The following is a 17,453-nucleotide window of genomic DNA, read 5'->3' on the forward strand; positions in this document are numbered from 1 at the left end:
TCGGATTACGGATATGGCGTGTATTTATGGAGAACTTGGGCCGTAAACTGATTCGAGCGTGGATTATATCGGATTACGGATATGGAGAAGATTCAGGGCGGACTTGGATCGGATGCGGATAATTAAGAAAATATACACATAAATTTAGAAGTATGTACGGTTCTTTTATGTAAAAAGTGTTACAGTAGCACAAAGCGCGTATAGTAGACTATAGCTAAACCTGCACACTTCTTCGTACAACAAAGTAAGTTGCGTGCTAGTAGCATACATAGGTTAGCCGATGAAGTAACTATATTGTCCAGGAATTTTCGGTTGGGATAATTATATCGGATTATCCTCTTTCAGCACCTCGGATAATCCGTAAAAAATAACGGATAATCCGGATGGATCGAATATTGTCAATACTATATCTTGCACCGTATCCGCCGTACAGTGGCGAAGGACTGTTTGATATGCAAAGTTGGTAGCTTAGAAGACTAACTGAATCAATAAGACATGAAGCTAACGTTAGACACCACCTGTAGGTAGAGAATTGGCTAATTAAGTAGGTGCTAGTTATACCTAACGTTTATGCTAACATAGATAGTATACGATGCGCGTGTGAAAAGATGGCACGAGATCGAGCATGTTCATGTTCATGGGTTCATATGCGCATCGGCGCGCGTGCATGCACCAGCCATGGATCAAAACCGTTGGAAACCCGGCGGCGCATGCATGCATGCATCGATCCATCAATCACGTTGATTGCTCGCGCTACGATCATTTCGGCAAAGCCCATGATTCGTGGATCGAATGGCCGATGGGGCGATCGATCGACGCGTGACGTCTCGGAGGGGCGGGCGGGTCATGGCCACCAGCACCATGATCGATCGACCGACCGGCCCCATCAAAAGTTTCGGATAAGATGGGTGGCTAGCTACGTACGTACGCTGAGCTGACCGCCTCCCCTTTCTTGCTCGCGTGCGCATGCTTACGACCGGTTAAAACGTCGACCGGAGCGGAGCGGATCGCGGAGTGATCGCCGGGGCAGGCTACCGGTTTCTAGACGAACGTACGTGAGCTAGGCCCCCACGCAACGCAAACGCGGCCGCGCGCGTCGCTGTCGCCGGAAAGGCGGAAAGACCGTTCGGTTCCGGTCTTCGATCGGAGAAACCACTCCGATCCGATCCGATCACGTCCGGCCCGGCCGATCGATGGAACAGGCCGGAGAGCGACGTGCGTGTTCAGGCGAGACGTCGTCGGCAAAGCGGCTTCGCGAGTTTAACGGCGGCAGCTGTCTACGCGCCATCACGTGCAGCGGGATGGGGGGCCGCCGGTGAGAAAAGCACACGCTTTGATAGAACTTTCGGGGGATCATAACAGGCGGCGGCGAGGTCCCGCTCGCCGCCGTCGGCAACATGGCGTGCGGCGCGGGCCGGTGGGACGCAGCCCATCATGTGAGATGCCCGGCAAGCGCGGCTGGCTTGTCGGATAAGACCACGGGACAGGTGGCGCGTGTTGCCTTTAGCCGGGGTCGCCGAGAGGTGCCGGTCACGTTACATGGCAGCTCAGCCGCCTGATGCCGATACTGACTCGGTTCACACACGGCCGGCGGATAACTGGATCAACATAAGGGCCAAGCATAGGAGCTCCACGTATTTGCAAGGGTGAAATGAAGTCGACGGTCAACTGCCATGACAAGGGTCAAAGGGTGGACTCTTTTTTTTTTTTGCGAAACACAGTACAATCAAAGACGCTCATACATACGCGCACACACTCACCCCTATGAACTTGAGATTAACGAAGTCACCACAGGCGCCTCGCTGTCGACGGGAACGTCGCCTCCCACTGAAGAATATTCCGCCTTTATGAGACACCAAAGTGTCAAATCTGGGATTTGAACTCTGGTGGGCTGGGGGTGCCACTGCCCTCCTAACCATCCAACCACAGGTTGGTTCTCGGTCAAAGGGTGGACTCACGCAGCTTTGTTTGCTCCATTCATTTCAGAACGCGTGTTACGCTGAGCCAAAACATGTAAAACCCTCCTCCTGGATCGACCTGGAGTTCATGTGTGCACATATTTTTTACTCCGGTCACCACAACTTTCCAGCCAACTTTATGGGTTTGTGGCAATGAGATCGATAAAAGGTTTCTGCTTGTCTAGAATACCAAATCTTCTAGCCTGAAGACGAGAGGAAGACACTTCTGCAACACTGATGCATATACTTTGTATGGTGCCGGCAGCCCGCCACGCTTCATCACATTGGTAGGAATCAAAATCATATCCTTCTGAGTTCTGACCTCCCACAGGGTGAGGAACTGCAGTTCACGTCAGGCTTTAGGACAAACAAGTGCCAAGTGAATCAATCAACCCAAAGATAAGCCTAATAAAAACATAGTCCCTTCCTTCCACCACCATCGACATGTAGATAGAATAAGTCAGGTACCACCGTACAACATTACATAAGTTCAACCACATGGGTTCATGAAACGTCTAACCAAAACATATGTCTTCAGCAGAGGAACCAGGTCAGGTCTTCTGCTTAACTAGAAATGAGCGGTCCTAGTAGACACAAGACACAGGTCTCATCGTATCTGACAAATCAGGGATTTAAAAGTCTGAACAACGAGGAAGTTGCAGACCAGCTGAATTGCCCTTGCTACCAGCATCAGTCTTCTTCTATATAAACAACAAAACACACAACAAGCACATGTAAGTCCGGAAGAAAAAAAATGGGAAGACAGCAATCAAGTAGTGGGGACATTGAAATGCAGGAAATGTTGTATGCAGAATTCACTCGATCCAATTATGGGAACGCTACAAGGATGAGCTATTAGCATAGGCTGCTCAAAAGTTTTGACATGGTATTTGATTGGTTACATTCAAGGTAGTGTTTTGCTATTTCTTTGGTCTTAGAAGCAATCAAAGTGTACCTCGAGCTAAGCCATCTCATTATAGAATGCAAGTACTGCCACGCGTTCTCTCTGCTGCAGAAAATGAGCCATGCAAATAATACTTATCTTCTACCAATCACCGAAGTTCCTTACTATTGGAATGCTACAGCCTACAGGCATCCAGCGCTTAGATCCACCCACGTACTACGTACTAAACAATCCGAATCTAAAGAATTCAAATATGAAGTTCAGACAATTTACTAATCACAAAGGTGTCACTAAATGTCTAAATCGTATATCCCTGCAGCTAATGCACCAGATCAAGTAGAGGTACCAAATAAAGAGAGGTTTTGTGGTACCCTCAAATAAATAATAGTCCTCCATTTTTGTTCATTCAAAGGCCCACAAGATTTCATAGCTGTGTCAAAAACGGGAGTAGTATGTTTCATACTTGTGCCAAAATTGGCACTGCACCAGCAAAGCCCCGTAGATAGGCCTGACCCAATAGACCTAACTCGTTATTCCTGCATAATGGCTCTTGAGAAAAATCCTAACACTCCTTCGTTTCCCAAGACGCACAAATGGCCGCTTCGACGTCGATCTCACCTCAGCTCAGCTCCACTCACCGAGGGAGGTCGGAGAAAATCTTAGCTAGCTAGCTAGCTAGAACAAATCGTGCAGCACCACATCCACTGATCCACATGTATGGCATGGTTATGTGATGGAAGAGGACAACGTCGCGTAGTGGTTGCTCGACAACTAGTAGTTTCAAAGACTTGCGAGTTGCGAGGATCGATCCATCCAAATTCCTTTCGATTAAACAAGAGAACTCTTGGCCGCCATGCTCCAGCTTCTCCCGCTCTCCCTACGATTCATCACTCACGCAAAAGATGATCGAGAACTCGTGGCCGTCGTGCTCCAGCTGCTCCCGCTCTCCCTCTCCATCCGGTGATTCCCCGGAGACGGCTCGCAGTCCGAAAGAACCGGTCCAGGGCTCCTTAGGAAAAGATTTCGCGTCAGACTCCGGAGTCAGTCGCTCGGCGGGACTGACGTCTAGCTGGGCACCCCATCTTCTCGAGGGATGCACTAGTGCCGGGATGAGGATGATAGGCCGTACGCGGATGCCGGCCGAGAAGTAGTCAGACCAAACAAAAACCCAAAATTATTGCTCTATGGGCCTGCTAATTTCCTTCCGTAGATTCAATTCATACCACTCCCTCTTCATGACCATTAAAAGGTACCGTAAAAGTCATGCAAATAGAACTACCCAACTCCCAATTGCAAATAAAAAGGGGAGAAATCTGGTCACAAGGGAAAAGCTTCTCCAAAGCGACCATGGAAACAAAGAAAATCAAAATCTACAACGGTAAATGCAAATCAACCTGAAGTTGATATACACAAAAGATGTTCAACATAAAGAAAACAGCATACATGTGTAGACAAATTCTAATGTTGGAACATCGAAACAACCAGACTCCATTGTTATGGAAATAACATGGTGCCTCAAGAAATCAATGAAATTCCAGAAACTATATCGATTCGGGAGAATCATACAATAGTTGTCAACACATATTTCTCCTAAAAAATTGCTAAAACCCTACAACTGGATCCAAAGCCAAAATCTATGAAAGAATGCCTAAAGCGCTCAGCTTGGCCTAAATGGAAGGACGCAACTGAGGAATTGCACTCAGCTTCGTCTCCCACTTGATGCCGACGTCCCCACTCTTCTCGCAAGCCTGGCAACGAGCCTACCCCTGTGCACTTCAAGGCGCGTAACACCGTGACATTGGCTCCTCTGTGGTCAATCTGGGTTCTGGAAATCCCGTAACAACATGGTGTTTGACGCGGATCTATGTTTCCACGAGCTGGATTCTCGCCCTGCTAAACAGTCTCCTGCGTCTCTGGGTTGTTCGGACCCCTCACGTGTAGACACCGATTCTACGGCAGCATGGTGCACCAGTGTCAGCTAGTCACTCTGGTCGTCTCCCTAGCCCCTCATGTAATATCAGTGGTGGTATGCCGCCCCCAGCCCCAACCCCCAGGTTAGTCCCGGTGACATGTTGTGCAGTTTGTTTTCCTATATTAATGAAAAATGAGTTCTAGTGGGTGATCACCCCCTGTTGATTCCTCAAATAAAAAGTAATGCATGATGTGTGCTGGCATTAGCAACAAAAAGTGTGTAGAAATGATGAGAAAATATATGTATGCAATGTTGCTTGGGCAACTTTCTATTTATTTTATAAATATGTTGGGTTGATGCAATGCAATGGTCGAACAGATAACTTTTTGTCGTTGCTTAGCTTCACATAATGTTGGAATGTCTAAAAAAAGTATTATTTTAGCCTTTAGTCTGTCAAGTTAATGTGATATTTTTTCCTATGCTAAAATTTGTAGATACACATGGAGACTACAAATATATAATAATATAAGAGGTGAAGAGTTCAATTGTTACTTACATGCAAAATGCTGGTTCACTTCGATGTCAATTTTTTCACGAGGTACTCCATGGGTACAGAGGATCTTTAAAATATGGCGAATCAGTTCGTCTTCCTTTATGTATCTGATTTTTACTACCTTGAGATGCTTCGATGCCATGAAATGTTTCGCTGGTCTATAGCTTTCATCAATTTCAACATCTCCCTGTAGCAAGCAAAATATTTTACTGCAATGTATCAACAGGACATGGTAACTCCAACAAGACAAAAACAATCATAGCTAGAAATCCATACCATAATGGAGTACAGAATCTCAAGGGTAAGCTTCTCCATAATTGGTGAGTGCTGGAGAAAGTAAATTAGTCCACTGAAGTCAGGAACAACGCACCACTCACTGAGCAACAACGTTTTTAGGTTGCTAAACATAGGACACCATTTGAAATCCTTTCTGAAAATAAACTGGAGAAAGCCAAGGGGATCAAAGAACAATTCATGGTCTAACATAAGAAGTACATGCCTTAACAGAATTGGCATGAATCGGAGACAGGTTTTTCTTTTTCCACAAATAATTAAGTTTAAAGAAGATGCAAATATTTGTAGCCCATACTGGATTTTGCAAGCTTTTTTTATTTACTCTGAATATATCTACAGGTAAGCTATACCACCATCTAAGTGTAGACAAAAAAACAAGATATGACTGGTTTGAACACGAGCTTTCAGTCGGCTATATATCTCACAGCACAAGTATTTAACTTTAAGAGCTACAGAAACAATCTAAAGTGTTGCTGGGTCTAACATGCCTCACCAATCCTACGCTTGTGAATATTCTATAAAACTCAGAAGCAGCAAACTAACGACAAAAAAACACATATATGTATAACATGCAAATATTTTGGTGGGCCAACTATACTAATTCAGAACTGCATGTCAGTGACAGAAATTGCAATCTTTTCAAATATGCTTCTATTGGTGGTGTATACAAATTACAGAACATGGCAAACAACATACAATAAGAGTTACATAGATAGGAGCTTACAACTTACTAGTTTAACCAGAAACAGTTATGCCACTCCATCGAAAGTGCTGCTGGGGCTAACCTAGCTCACTAATTATCATCAATCTTATGCCTTCGAATATTATACAGAAGTCAGAAGCATTAACTACCGACACAAGACACATATATGTAATGTGCTGCCATTTTGTCGAACCAACTTTAGTGATTCAGAAGTGTGAATGTGTGACAAAAATGCGATATTTTCAATATGCTTCTATTGTTGGTGAATCCAAACTTAAAAAAAACATGGTGAACAACATGCAATAGGAGTTAGGAGAAGCGTAAGCATACCGTTGTAGGTTCACTCATCAACGTTAAATTCGTTACGCCTGACAAACGGTCAAGAATCATACATTGGCTACTGTCATGATATTTACTATAGCATCCTTTACATGTGTGATCACCACAATCCCCGTAGTAATCACCATTGTAACAAAAATCGTGATATGGATCTTCTGAACTGATATATGCCGTTTCCAATAATGGCATGCTCCCAAACAAAGGAGTCCAACCGCAAAAGCAGGTTAAGTCCAAGGTAACAAGACTTGGGGCAGAAATAGAAGTGCGGGTGTCCGGAGCCAAGAAGAATGAACTACAACTGATGCTCAAATATTGTAACGATTTGGGGAATATGTTCTCAAGATTGATATCACAAGCGTCCAGCATTACCACCTCCAGTGCATCACAGCTCGAAAGATCTAGAGAGCGTCCCTCAAACTTGAAAGAATGAAGGAACAATTTCCTTAGAGCATCTCCAGCCGCGTCCCCCAAACCGTCCCCCAAACCGCGCCGGATTGAGCGTTTGGGGGACGTGTTTCGTTCGTGCCGCGTTTGGGGGACGTCGCTCCCCAGCCGCGTCCCCCAAACGCCGCCCCCAAACATTTAAAATAATTTTTCTTAGCATTTTTATTTCAATTTCCACAAACTAATACATAATTGGGAACATGGTTTACACGAAGACATAGTTTGGAACATGGTTTTCCACAAACTAATACATAGTTTGAACCATGGTGGACACAAATATAAAATATTGCAAAAAAACTAAACCTAACTAGGCCGTGCATCGAAGCAGCGGGAGGATGGTGCCCTTGTTGGTTCTACCGATGAGGCGAACATCCAGAAACCTCCGTGCACGTGTTCGCTGCGAAGAAAGAACACTCAGTCGTCCTCCTCGTCGGTGCTGTCGCCCTGGTAGTCCCGGCGGCACCGCGTCTTGTCGAAGACCTTGACGCTCATGTCCCTGTCGCCGAAGTAGGAGAACAGGAGGATGAAGCCGGCTTGGAGGCTGTGGTTCCGCGCGAACTTCTCCCAGCCGATGTTGAAGTACATCTTGCCGCGCACGTCGTAGATCACGTCGACGATCCACCGGTAGTAGCTGCACGCAGCCTCCCGCAGATGCATCGTGCGCGGGCGATCGTCGCCGGCGACGTAGTCGGCGAAGGAGTCCGGCAGCCTCTGGATGCCGCGCGGGTCGCCCTTGAGGACGTGGACGAACTCGAACAGGACGTCCGGCTCCACGTTCATCTCCGACGATGAAGACGACGGCGTGGGAGGCGACGGCGAGCGTTCAGCTATGCCGCGGCCACGACTACGACCACGGCCGTGGCCGCGAGGTCGGCCTCCGCCTCTACCAGACATAGCGTCGAGTCTTGTTGAGAGATGGTGGCGGCTAGGGTTTGGGAGAGAGGCGCTAGGGTTTGTGTGTGAGAGGGACGATGAGAGGCGCCCCTTTTTATAGGCCGGAGGGAGGCGGAGGAGCGGTGGCGCTCATTAACACCGGCACGCAGAGCTAGGCGCGACGGGACGCGTCGCTGCGCCCTCTGCGGGAACTGCACCGTCGCTGCGCGCCAATAACTTCCGTCGCGAGGTAGGCGACGGTTAGGTTTAAATTAATTGTACCGCTGACGGGTCGGCCCCGCCACTCCCCGCCTCGCTTTTCGTTGTGTCCGGCGTCCTCGGTGCGTCCCCTGTGGGACGGGGACGGGCTCGGGGCGCCGGACACCGTATAGGGGCGCGCCGGACAAAAAAGGGCTTTGGGGGACGCGGCTGGAACGCATTTTTGGTCCGGCGCGCCCAAAATCCCTTTGGGGGACGGTTTGGGGGACGCGGCTGGAGATGCTCAAGTGCTTGGAGATGAGAGTCGCCTTGGAAAGCTCCACACAGTCGTTAAAACCGAAGACGCCCTCAACACAAAGTTTCCGAACCTTGCAAGATATAGCATACCGGATCCACTGTTCAACGTATTGGAGAGCATGATCCCTGTCCTCATACTCGGGCCTGTCCAGATTCTCGAATCTGGCGCAGATTTCACATTGACGCAAAACCGCTGCTGGGTCACGGCGGAGAACCAGGTGATTGACAAACTTGGCCAGGGCAGTTGCGCTGTCGTACGGGAGTTGCGCTGACATTGATGCGCAGGGCGGGGGCGGGGACGGACTTCCAGACGTCCCGCCAGCGGGTAGCAAGCACGCACGTCCGCACGGCCTCCTGCGAGGACAGAAAGGATAGCACTTCGTGAAGGATCGCATCCGGGAGCGCGCTGATGCGGTCCTCGCCGTCGGCCGCGGCGGCGGCCGGCAACGGAAGCGAAGACCGCACTTCCTGAAGGGTCGCGTCCAGGAGAATGCTGACGCAGCCCTCGCCGTCAGTTACGACAGCTGTTTCCTTGTCCTCTTCGATATTGGGCGTCTCAGGCATTCCGTCGAACAGGCCGCCGACGCTGAAACTGCGGCGGCGGAAGACGCAGGCAAAGAGAGAGTGGCACCAGGCGGATAAAATAGACAAGAATCCTACCAAGATTCTCGTCTCGCCTCCCGTCGGCAGCGGCGCAGAATGCTTGGTTGCTCCCCTCCTTGGACCGCGGTGTACCGTGGTCCGTACTTTTGACCGAGCTCACTTCTCCGAGCGTGGAAGATTGGAAGGTGGGGATTTGTCACTTCTCAGGTGGCGAGGAGTGAAAACGAAGGGGAAATGAACGCAATGGAGTTTATCTACACAGTAACCGCATCAACTCTCACCCTATCGTTGCGCCTGCCAATCCTCCATTGCTTCGCCTCGAGCAATGAGAGGAGGGTACCGGAAGAGGAAGAGTAAGGGGGTGATTGGATACCCTTTCTCGTATTATTTAGGCAAAAAATTGAACTTTTTGGTAGGCCACAACACTTATCTTATAGAGTCGACCACGGAAGGCCATGTGGTCTCTTTAAATACAGCCTTACACAGTACGACATGTGACTCAAACTTCATAAATACAACAAACCAAATGACGGTATCATTGTTTAAAAAAAATTAAGACATGCATAGAGTTTCGAAAAGTGTATTTGACACATCAGCACCAGTGTTTCTAATTTTTAAAAATCATTTTTTAGATTCCAAAAAATTAAAATTAAATATCCACATATACATAAACATTTCGAAGGTACGGTAGAAATTTTGGAGAAAAATATATTGTATTTTGAGCTATACAAAAAAGATAAATATATCTACCCCTATACGTAGCCATAAATTTGGTTTTTTTCTTGTAACTCAAGATACAATGCAATTTCTACTGAATCTTCGCACGAATATCCAGGATATATGTATGTATTCATAAAATAAATGTGACAATTTTTTGAAACACAGATGTACATTTTTTTAATATTTTGATAACCGAGAGCACTAGTGCTCATGTACACCAAATCTGCTTCCAGTTTTCTTTGCACTGATATTAATGATACCACTTATTGCAAGTAAGCAAAACAGAGGCATTCTTAAGGTCTCATGGTAGAAGCCATACATGAGTGTTAAATCTTGTAAGTCAAAACTAAGTGAAACCATTGCAGAATATTTTGTTCTAAGATCAGACGACAAAATTTGTTACCTTTGAAATTTGACGTGGAGTGGAAAACAAAACGATGAATCAAGAAGCCAGATGTGAGTGTGATTTTTACATGTCAGTTGGCCAACCTTCCGTGTGTTGTGAAGTGTATATGTGGATTGCCTAGCCCTTTCCATCAGTTCGGACTTTTGGTTCAAGTGGCTAGTGCATGAAGCTTAACATGGTATCAGAGCCCCAGGTCTCGAGTTCAAATCCTGGTTTTCGCAATTAAGCCTAGAAAAAATTGATGTTGCCCCCCTCTTTAGCCACCGCTGATGTCCTGTTTCGGTGTGCTCTTCTTCTTTCACGTGTTTACTTTCTCTTCTCCCGTCACACGCGAGTGGGGGTGTTGTGAAGTGTATATGTGGATTGCCTAGCTCTTTCCTTCAGTTCGGACTTTTGGTTCAAGTGGCTAGTGCATGAAGCTTAACACCGTGAACATATAATGCTCATTCTTAATTAATGGCCCCAACAGATTCTCATGCAACTGCATTTTCTTCAGCTCAAAAGGTTTAGTGGTGATGCATAGTGCATACCCAACATCCTTTTATCAACTAGTAAGCTGGCACGTGCAACGCACATCTCTATCAACAAGAAGATACAATCATAATTTTTTTGAACTATATCCTTTAATAAGTATGTAAGATTCTACTAGTCCAAAAATAGATGTATCACTTCTATTTGATTTGATCTCGAGGTGTGATTATTTCACAGGACATCATTACACAATATTACAAGTCCCACGAGTCTGACCAAGGAAAACCAGAAACAGATCCAAGATCCAACAACAATATGAGAAAAGAGTTTTAAAACTCGGCAACAGCCAACAGACTTATTAGCAACTTGAGACTGCTGAGAGTGGTTCTATTGGCGAGCTCCATCTTCCACATCGTTGCTCAAATCCTGGCCTAGATGCGGGATGAGATTTAGTGTTTCAAAATAAATAGTTCATATCTACACAAACAAATCACACTGAAGTAGAGGAATGACATCATTCTGTAACAAATTGGGTGACCATTAAGTACTAAAGATTGTTGTTTTCTTCCAGGACTTCATAGCCAATTGTATGGAATTCAATTGTATGAACAGTCCATACAAAAATAAGAAAGACAAAAAAAAATAACGTGTATCTAAGGGCAATACCTCTGTGTACCAATTGGGAAAGCAACAACAGTTGTCATTAGCACACGTAAAACTAACAATAATTAACTATCGAAAGAAGTATATTTCAAGTTTTACTTATATCCAAATTCTAGACAGGGAAGGGATTCAGCTGGAAGGCATGAAAGGTTCTGGACAGAGTACAAAGATCATAAATTGGAAATGAGGTGCATGAAAAGACTCAATATATGTAGATGATGCAAATATAATATTGTTATTAAGTCAGATTAACACAATAATTAAAATTCTTAGTACACTATAGGTCTATAGTAATGGAATATTAGTCACACAAAAAATCAAGGAATAATTCTTACTTCTCTAACAATGTTGTGCCTAGTAGTTCTTATAAAAATGAGAAGTTATTGTGTTGGATTAGGAACTGTACCAAGAAATCCCTTCTTGCGAGGTACAGAGAAAACCTTTGAAAATGTCGGAATCTAGTAAATACATTTTGCGGCACATAAACATGGCCTGCTTCCATTCTCCCAAAAGCTCAGTTCAACAAAAGATGACAAGTAATCATGTACACAGATGGATGGAGAAATAGATCTTCAGTAGGTTAAATTTGTGCTTGCAAATTGCAACCAAGAATGTGAAAAGGAATCCCTCAACACCACATCACAGGTGGTTAATGCAGAATCTGAAAATCAACATAGATGACACCAATCAAAATTAGTAATAGAGCAAGATTATTTAATGGAGTTAATGTTCAGTGATATTATACTATGGTACTGAACCAAAATAATTTTCCAAAGCAATTAAGAAAAGGTGAACAATGGGAAAGGAACATAGTATGCTTGGAAATGTAATTAGGAAAAAGGGGGATTTGAGTAACAAACTGGAAAAATAATCTAGAACTTAAATTCAGTTGTACACAACTGCACTTTTTTTGGAGCCATGGTGGGACGCGGCGCGAAGTCTGATGTGCAAGAAGGATAGGAAGAGCTTTGACACGCTGGTGTTGCTCACGGCCTGGCGTCTGTGGAAGCAACGGAATGCTAGGGTTTTCGGAAACACGGCTGAGCAATGCAACACGAGGGAACTACTTAGGAGGATCGCCGAGGAGTTCAATCTGTGAAAACTTGCTAGAGTAGGAGGGAGGCAACTGATGCCGCGAGAGTAGGTCTCTAGGTATTTGGGTGGTGTGGACCGACACATTGTTCACAATGTTGCTTGGTGTCTTGTAAATGACTATGCTTTCCTTCTATAAACATTTGGTACGCCAATTTGGCATACCCTCGATTTTTTCTTTTTTTGCAGCGTCAACTATCAATACGTCCATGACATGGGGACTCCGAAACGAGAACTTGTCCGACATCATCTGTGCGGAAAGAACATGTGGACAACAAGAAACTAGAGAAACCAGAGTACATGACGGTTTGGAATAGAGCCGGAGAATCGGTCCCATCAAATCAGAAAGCCACCGACCTACATTTTGGTCCATAAAAAGAGATCACATCGCTGCGCTCGGTCTGTGTCAATCGCACACCCTAGTGCTGCCGCACTTGGATCCGAGATACACTCGAAAACCTAGGCGGGGCGCGATGCCCTCCCTGCCTCCCCCGGTGGCGGTGCCTCCTCTAACCCTACGGCAACGCCGCAAGGGCGCCATCTCGCTCCACCTCGACGTCTTCCTCGCCTACCACTACCCGCCGCCTCCCCCGGTGCCGGAGGAGAGGGACTGGCTGGACCTGCCGCTCGACGCGACCCTGAGCATCCTCCAGCGCCTGGACCACGTCGAGCTCCTCGTCGGCGGGGTCGCGGGGGCGTGCCGCTCCTGGCGCCGCCTCACGCGCTACGAGCCCGCCCTGTGGCGCCATATCGACATGAGGCCTTATCCACGAGTCGTCGGCATCGAAGAGTTTGCCCGGGAAGCCGTGCTACGCAGCGAGGGCTTGTGCGAGTCCTTCTCCGCCGATGAGTTCGGCGACGACGACTTCCTGCTCTTCCTGGCCCAGCAGTACGTACTACCTGGGATCTCCATTTATTGATTGATTACCCAAACTTTACTTTAGAAACTTGATTGACGCCGTGTTTTTATTTCAAAATATAAACCAATTTGCGTAATACTTTCATGCAGTAGAACGAACATTCATGTGAATTCATGAATTTATCTTACTTAGAGAAAACGGACACCGATTGAGAAACCGCATGCTAGTTTTTCTAGCGTCGTGAAGTCATTTTATTTACAGTAGTAATTAATTTCCAAGAGGAAATATAAAATTAGTTTCGCTACAACTTTCCATTCAATTGTTACTTATTTAAGCTTGTTCATATAGACGTGTACTAGTACGGATGTAATATCCAAGTTCTTATATCGTCGTGCTCAAGAGTTTATATGAAGTGCAATCTATGATTCTATATACTAGAGGATGCCCCGCACGTTGCTGCGGAAAATTAAGCACTACTTCAAATATATTTTATTTAAACTACAGTAATGACATATCATTTTGAAGAGTGAAATTATTATATTTTAGTTCTGCCCAACCTTCACAATATGTGGAACATCTGATAATTATTGTACAATATTTGCGTTGTTCTAACATGTCTTATTAGTAGACAACGAACTCACAATGCCCAATGTGTTCAAAACATTTGCTTGAGCAATAACTCACATGAAAAAAATGTTTAGAAGGCATCAATTTATAAATGTAAACACCAAAATCGATCAGTTATAAAAATCTATGCATTTATACGCCACATGAATCAGAAGACACTAATAATACCAGAAACCAATTCTTTCCTTTGGTAGAAAGAAATAATCTCAACCGGAGTTGCCTGGTCTGCTTCATGCAGCTGCTTAGAAACTGGTCAAGAGCCAGACATGAACTTTGAGAAATACACTGCTTAGAAGCAATCGACATCAAGTAAAATGATATAAAAAAGTATGGAGCCTAAGGAATTCAAAATTGTTACATATTAGATATTTACAATATTTCAACTCTAAATTGTACGTCAGTGCACATAAGGAAATGTTATATATAGCTGACAGAATGTTAAGGTTGACATAAAGTTCTGCATCTCAAATTGAGGTATCTACAAATGGCAACCAAGACAAATAGCCAAAAACATATCTCGTCCATTATTTGATCCTACAATTTTTTTTATCTAGCTTCATGCCTTCACCTCCAATATAATATCAGTAGCAAAGCCAATCGTACCCGGAAAGGTTTTGCTTGTGAGAACATATCAAGCTAAAAAGGATAACATATCAGCACTTAAAATCCATAGATTGAGCAACGAACATCGGAAATTGGTAGGGACTAATTGGATTTAAGAAATGAACCCATTGGCTTCTTCTCCTTTCCCCCAATAAGAGATCAGTGGATTCACAATATCAGACTGTAGACAGAGGCTGCAAGGCAGATGTTTGGTGGTCCTCGTAGAGGGATACTCACAACTGCTAGAAGAGGGACATAGCAGCGCACGGTGGGAGTGGCTCGGCGCTGATGTTGTAGAACATAGCCAAGTGAAGTAGCATGGTAGAGTAGAAGTCCTATGCCTCATGGGGAGGGGAACGGGAATCTGTCAAGAAAATGAAGGAGGGAGAAAACGAAGTGGAAGTATGTCTTGGTGCTGCAAGACTGCAACGATGGTGGAAAATCAGATAATGGAGATCGAGGAGAACCAGGCGACCTGTGATTATAAAGGAACATGGGGTATAGGAATGGACGGGGCTATTAATTGTCCACTCTTTGAAATCGATGGGAGGAACTGTTTGAACTTCCATTGACAATGTGGTACTGTGGCATGGGAATGGGCATACTCATCCATGAATTAATGTAATGCATAACATGAGTGGAGAAAATAAAGGGTGAAGAGTGTCGCACAGGTTGAGATCTTGATGGGGGAAAATTAACTGATAGGGAACTTGGGAAAAGTTATATAGTACATAACAGATGTGGTGGACCAATTAGAGGCTTGGTGATGTGGTATGCTTGCATGTTGAGAGATATCAACTTTGCTCCTATTTAGATATTATAGATGACAACCAATGGTATGGGTTTAGGTACGATCAAAATATATGCTCTTTTTTACGAAAGATGTGACATGATCTCCTTTGAGAACCAGTGTCATATATATTCAAGCAATACTGAGGAGATGAAAAGCTAGAAACTACTACTCCCTGCATTCTGTAGAACAAGGACGTATAACTTTTGCTGAAAGTCAAATAATGCAAAGTTTGGCTGAACTTTTCAAAATGACTATCAATCTCTACAACTACAGTACAATTTTAAATCAATGTCATGAGAAACATTATTGAAATATTTTCATATTATATCCATGTAGTATGATATTTAATAGTTTTTCCATGAACTTAGTCGAACTTTACATGGTTTGACTTGTGACAAAATTTCTAGGTCTTCTTTTATGGAACGGGGTAGTACTAACCTGACCAGAGGAATAATAGTTTGAGAAAAAATAGATCATTAGAAACTATTAGGTCAATTGGTAAAAAAGAACACCCAGAAACATTTTGTTCTAAAATTTGAAAGGTTGCTTGAGGATTCTTTTTTAATGGGATGTGGACTGTTGCTTACTAATATTGATTGCAACCTATATATGCAGGGCGCCATCTCTTCGAAGCCTTCGCCTCGAGTTCTTCTATAAAGTCACCAATGAAGGGTTTGTCGAGGCTATACGGAAATTTCCTCTGCTTGAAGAGCTTGAGCTTAGAAATTGCCACGGTATAAAGGACCCTCGGGTATTTGAGCTTGTTGCCGAAGTATGCCCAGGGATGAAGCACTTCAGACACGCAATATACCGCAGCACCAGCAGCTGGGGCTATTACCGATACGACATTGCTCGCCCAGACAATAACGTAGAAGCATTGGCAATTGCAGGCATGCACAAGCTACGTTCTTTGCAGCTTTTCATGAATACACTCACCAATGAAGGACTGGCTGCGATCATCGACAACTGTCCCGACTTGGAGCTCCTTGACTTGCGCAGCTGCGGCAACATCGTCATGGATGAAGCCATGCGCACCAAGTGTGCAAGGATCAAGAGAAAGATAATACGTCTCCGTAACTTCGAAGACGATGGTGAAGACTTCGAGGTAGGCAGCAGGATTAGTTTTTGCTCGACGTGTGGGATGTCTGAGTACTTCAGAAACTTGAACAAAAAGGATACTACAACAGACTCTGAAGACAACTATGACCCTTATTGCTATTACCTCAGTGACGATGATGAGATCAATCTTGAAGAGCATGGTAGGATGACGCTTGGCAAGAGCATGCAGAGGTATAACCTGTAATCCGATGAAAGGATTGCAGACTTGGATGTTTAGTCCCAGCCTACCAGGATGTGTTGCCTGATCTTTTTCCAATTCACATGGAGCAACGAGTTTAAACCAAAGGCCTCTCAGCTGGCTATACGTTAATAAATCCAGAAACTGGGCATATATATATATAGTGTGTATGTGTTGTTGGGCTGCTAGAAACATGATGCTTCAGAATTTTGAAGTTGGTCAAAAGTGACCATGGGATATTTTTCAATATTTGGTGTCTATAGGTACTAGGGATCACTCCCTAATTTTTTGGAGGCATACAAAGTAGGGTTGCTTTGATAAGCTAGGGTTTAGACTTTTTCTTTAAATAGATAAAATAAAATCATATTAAAATATTTTAGGGTGTAAAAATATTGAGTGGATCACCTCATGTCATAGTTTCAAGATGCACAGAAAACCAATTCCAACATTCTCAATCTTTTGAAGGTTGAGAATTAAAGAAGCATAGGAAAACAAAATGGAATTTTTTTTTCAAATGAGGGAAATGGTTTTGTTTTGGGAAGTTTTTCAGGATGTCCAAAATTTGGGGTGTTACATGGTGGCTAATTTATTTTACCATATGGATGGTGAAGAGAGGGCAACGGGGAATCCTGATGTTGGTAGTGCTTCGCCAGTGGCGGCATCCAGAACGCGTAATGGAGGTCATATTTGTTGGTAGCGGGTGGTCCGTGGTTCCAAGGTATGGTATGGAGATTGTTTGGGCGAAATCCTAGCACTTCGGCGCCAGCGGTGACGATGCATGTGGGTGTCGTGACCCTCCTGGGGGTGTCGTTGTGTCACTGA

The 17,453-nt window shown here is 44.7% G+C and overlaps 2 protein-coding genes across 2 annotated transcripts; one reads left to right on the forward strand and one right to left on the reverse strand.

The window, feature by feature from the left end:
- Nucleotides 1-2,329: 2,329 nt before the first annotated feature.
- LOC127344397 (uncharacterized) lies at nucleotides 2,330-9,498 on the reverse strand. Its single transcript, XM_051370661.2, has 6 exons — nucleotides 8,702-9,498; nucleotides 8,568-8,658; nucleotides 6,655-7,242; nucleotides 5,604-5,768; nucleotides 5,331-5,514; nucleotides 2,330-2,659 (listed from the first exon to the last, which is right to left on the reverse strand). Coding segments are annotated over exons 1-6 (1,389 nt in total). The 5' UTR covers nucleotides 9,061-9,498; the 3' UTR covers nucleotides 2,330-2,657.
- Nucleotides 9,499-12,868: 3,370 nt separating this feature from the next.
- LOC127338691 (F-box protein SKIP19) lies at nucleotides 12,869-16,874 on the forward strand. The gene is made up of 2 exons (XM_051364712.2): nucleotides 12,869-13,340; nucleotides 15,950-16,874. The coding sequence occupies exons 1-2, from the start codon at nucleotides 12,925-12,927 to the stop codon at nucleotides 16,635-16,637; spliced, it is 1,104 nt and encodes a 367-aa protein (XP_051220672.1). The 5' UTR covers nucleotides 12,869-12,924; the 3' UTR covers nucleotides 16,638-16,874.
- Nucleotides 16,875-17,453: the final 579 nt, after the last annotated feature.

Source organism: Lolium perenne, chromosome 3, assembly GCF_019359855.2.
Source record: "Lolium perenne isolate Kyuss_39 chromosome 3, Kyuss_2.0, whole genome shotgun sequence".
NCBI lineage: Eukaryota > Viridiplantae > Streptophyta > Magnoliopsida > Poales > Poaceae > Lolium > Lolium perenne.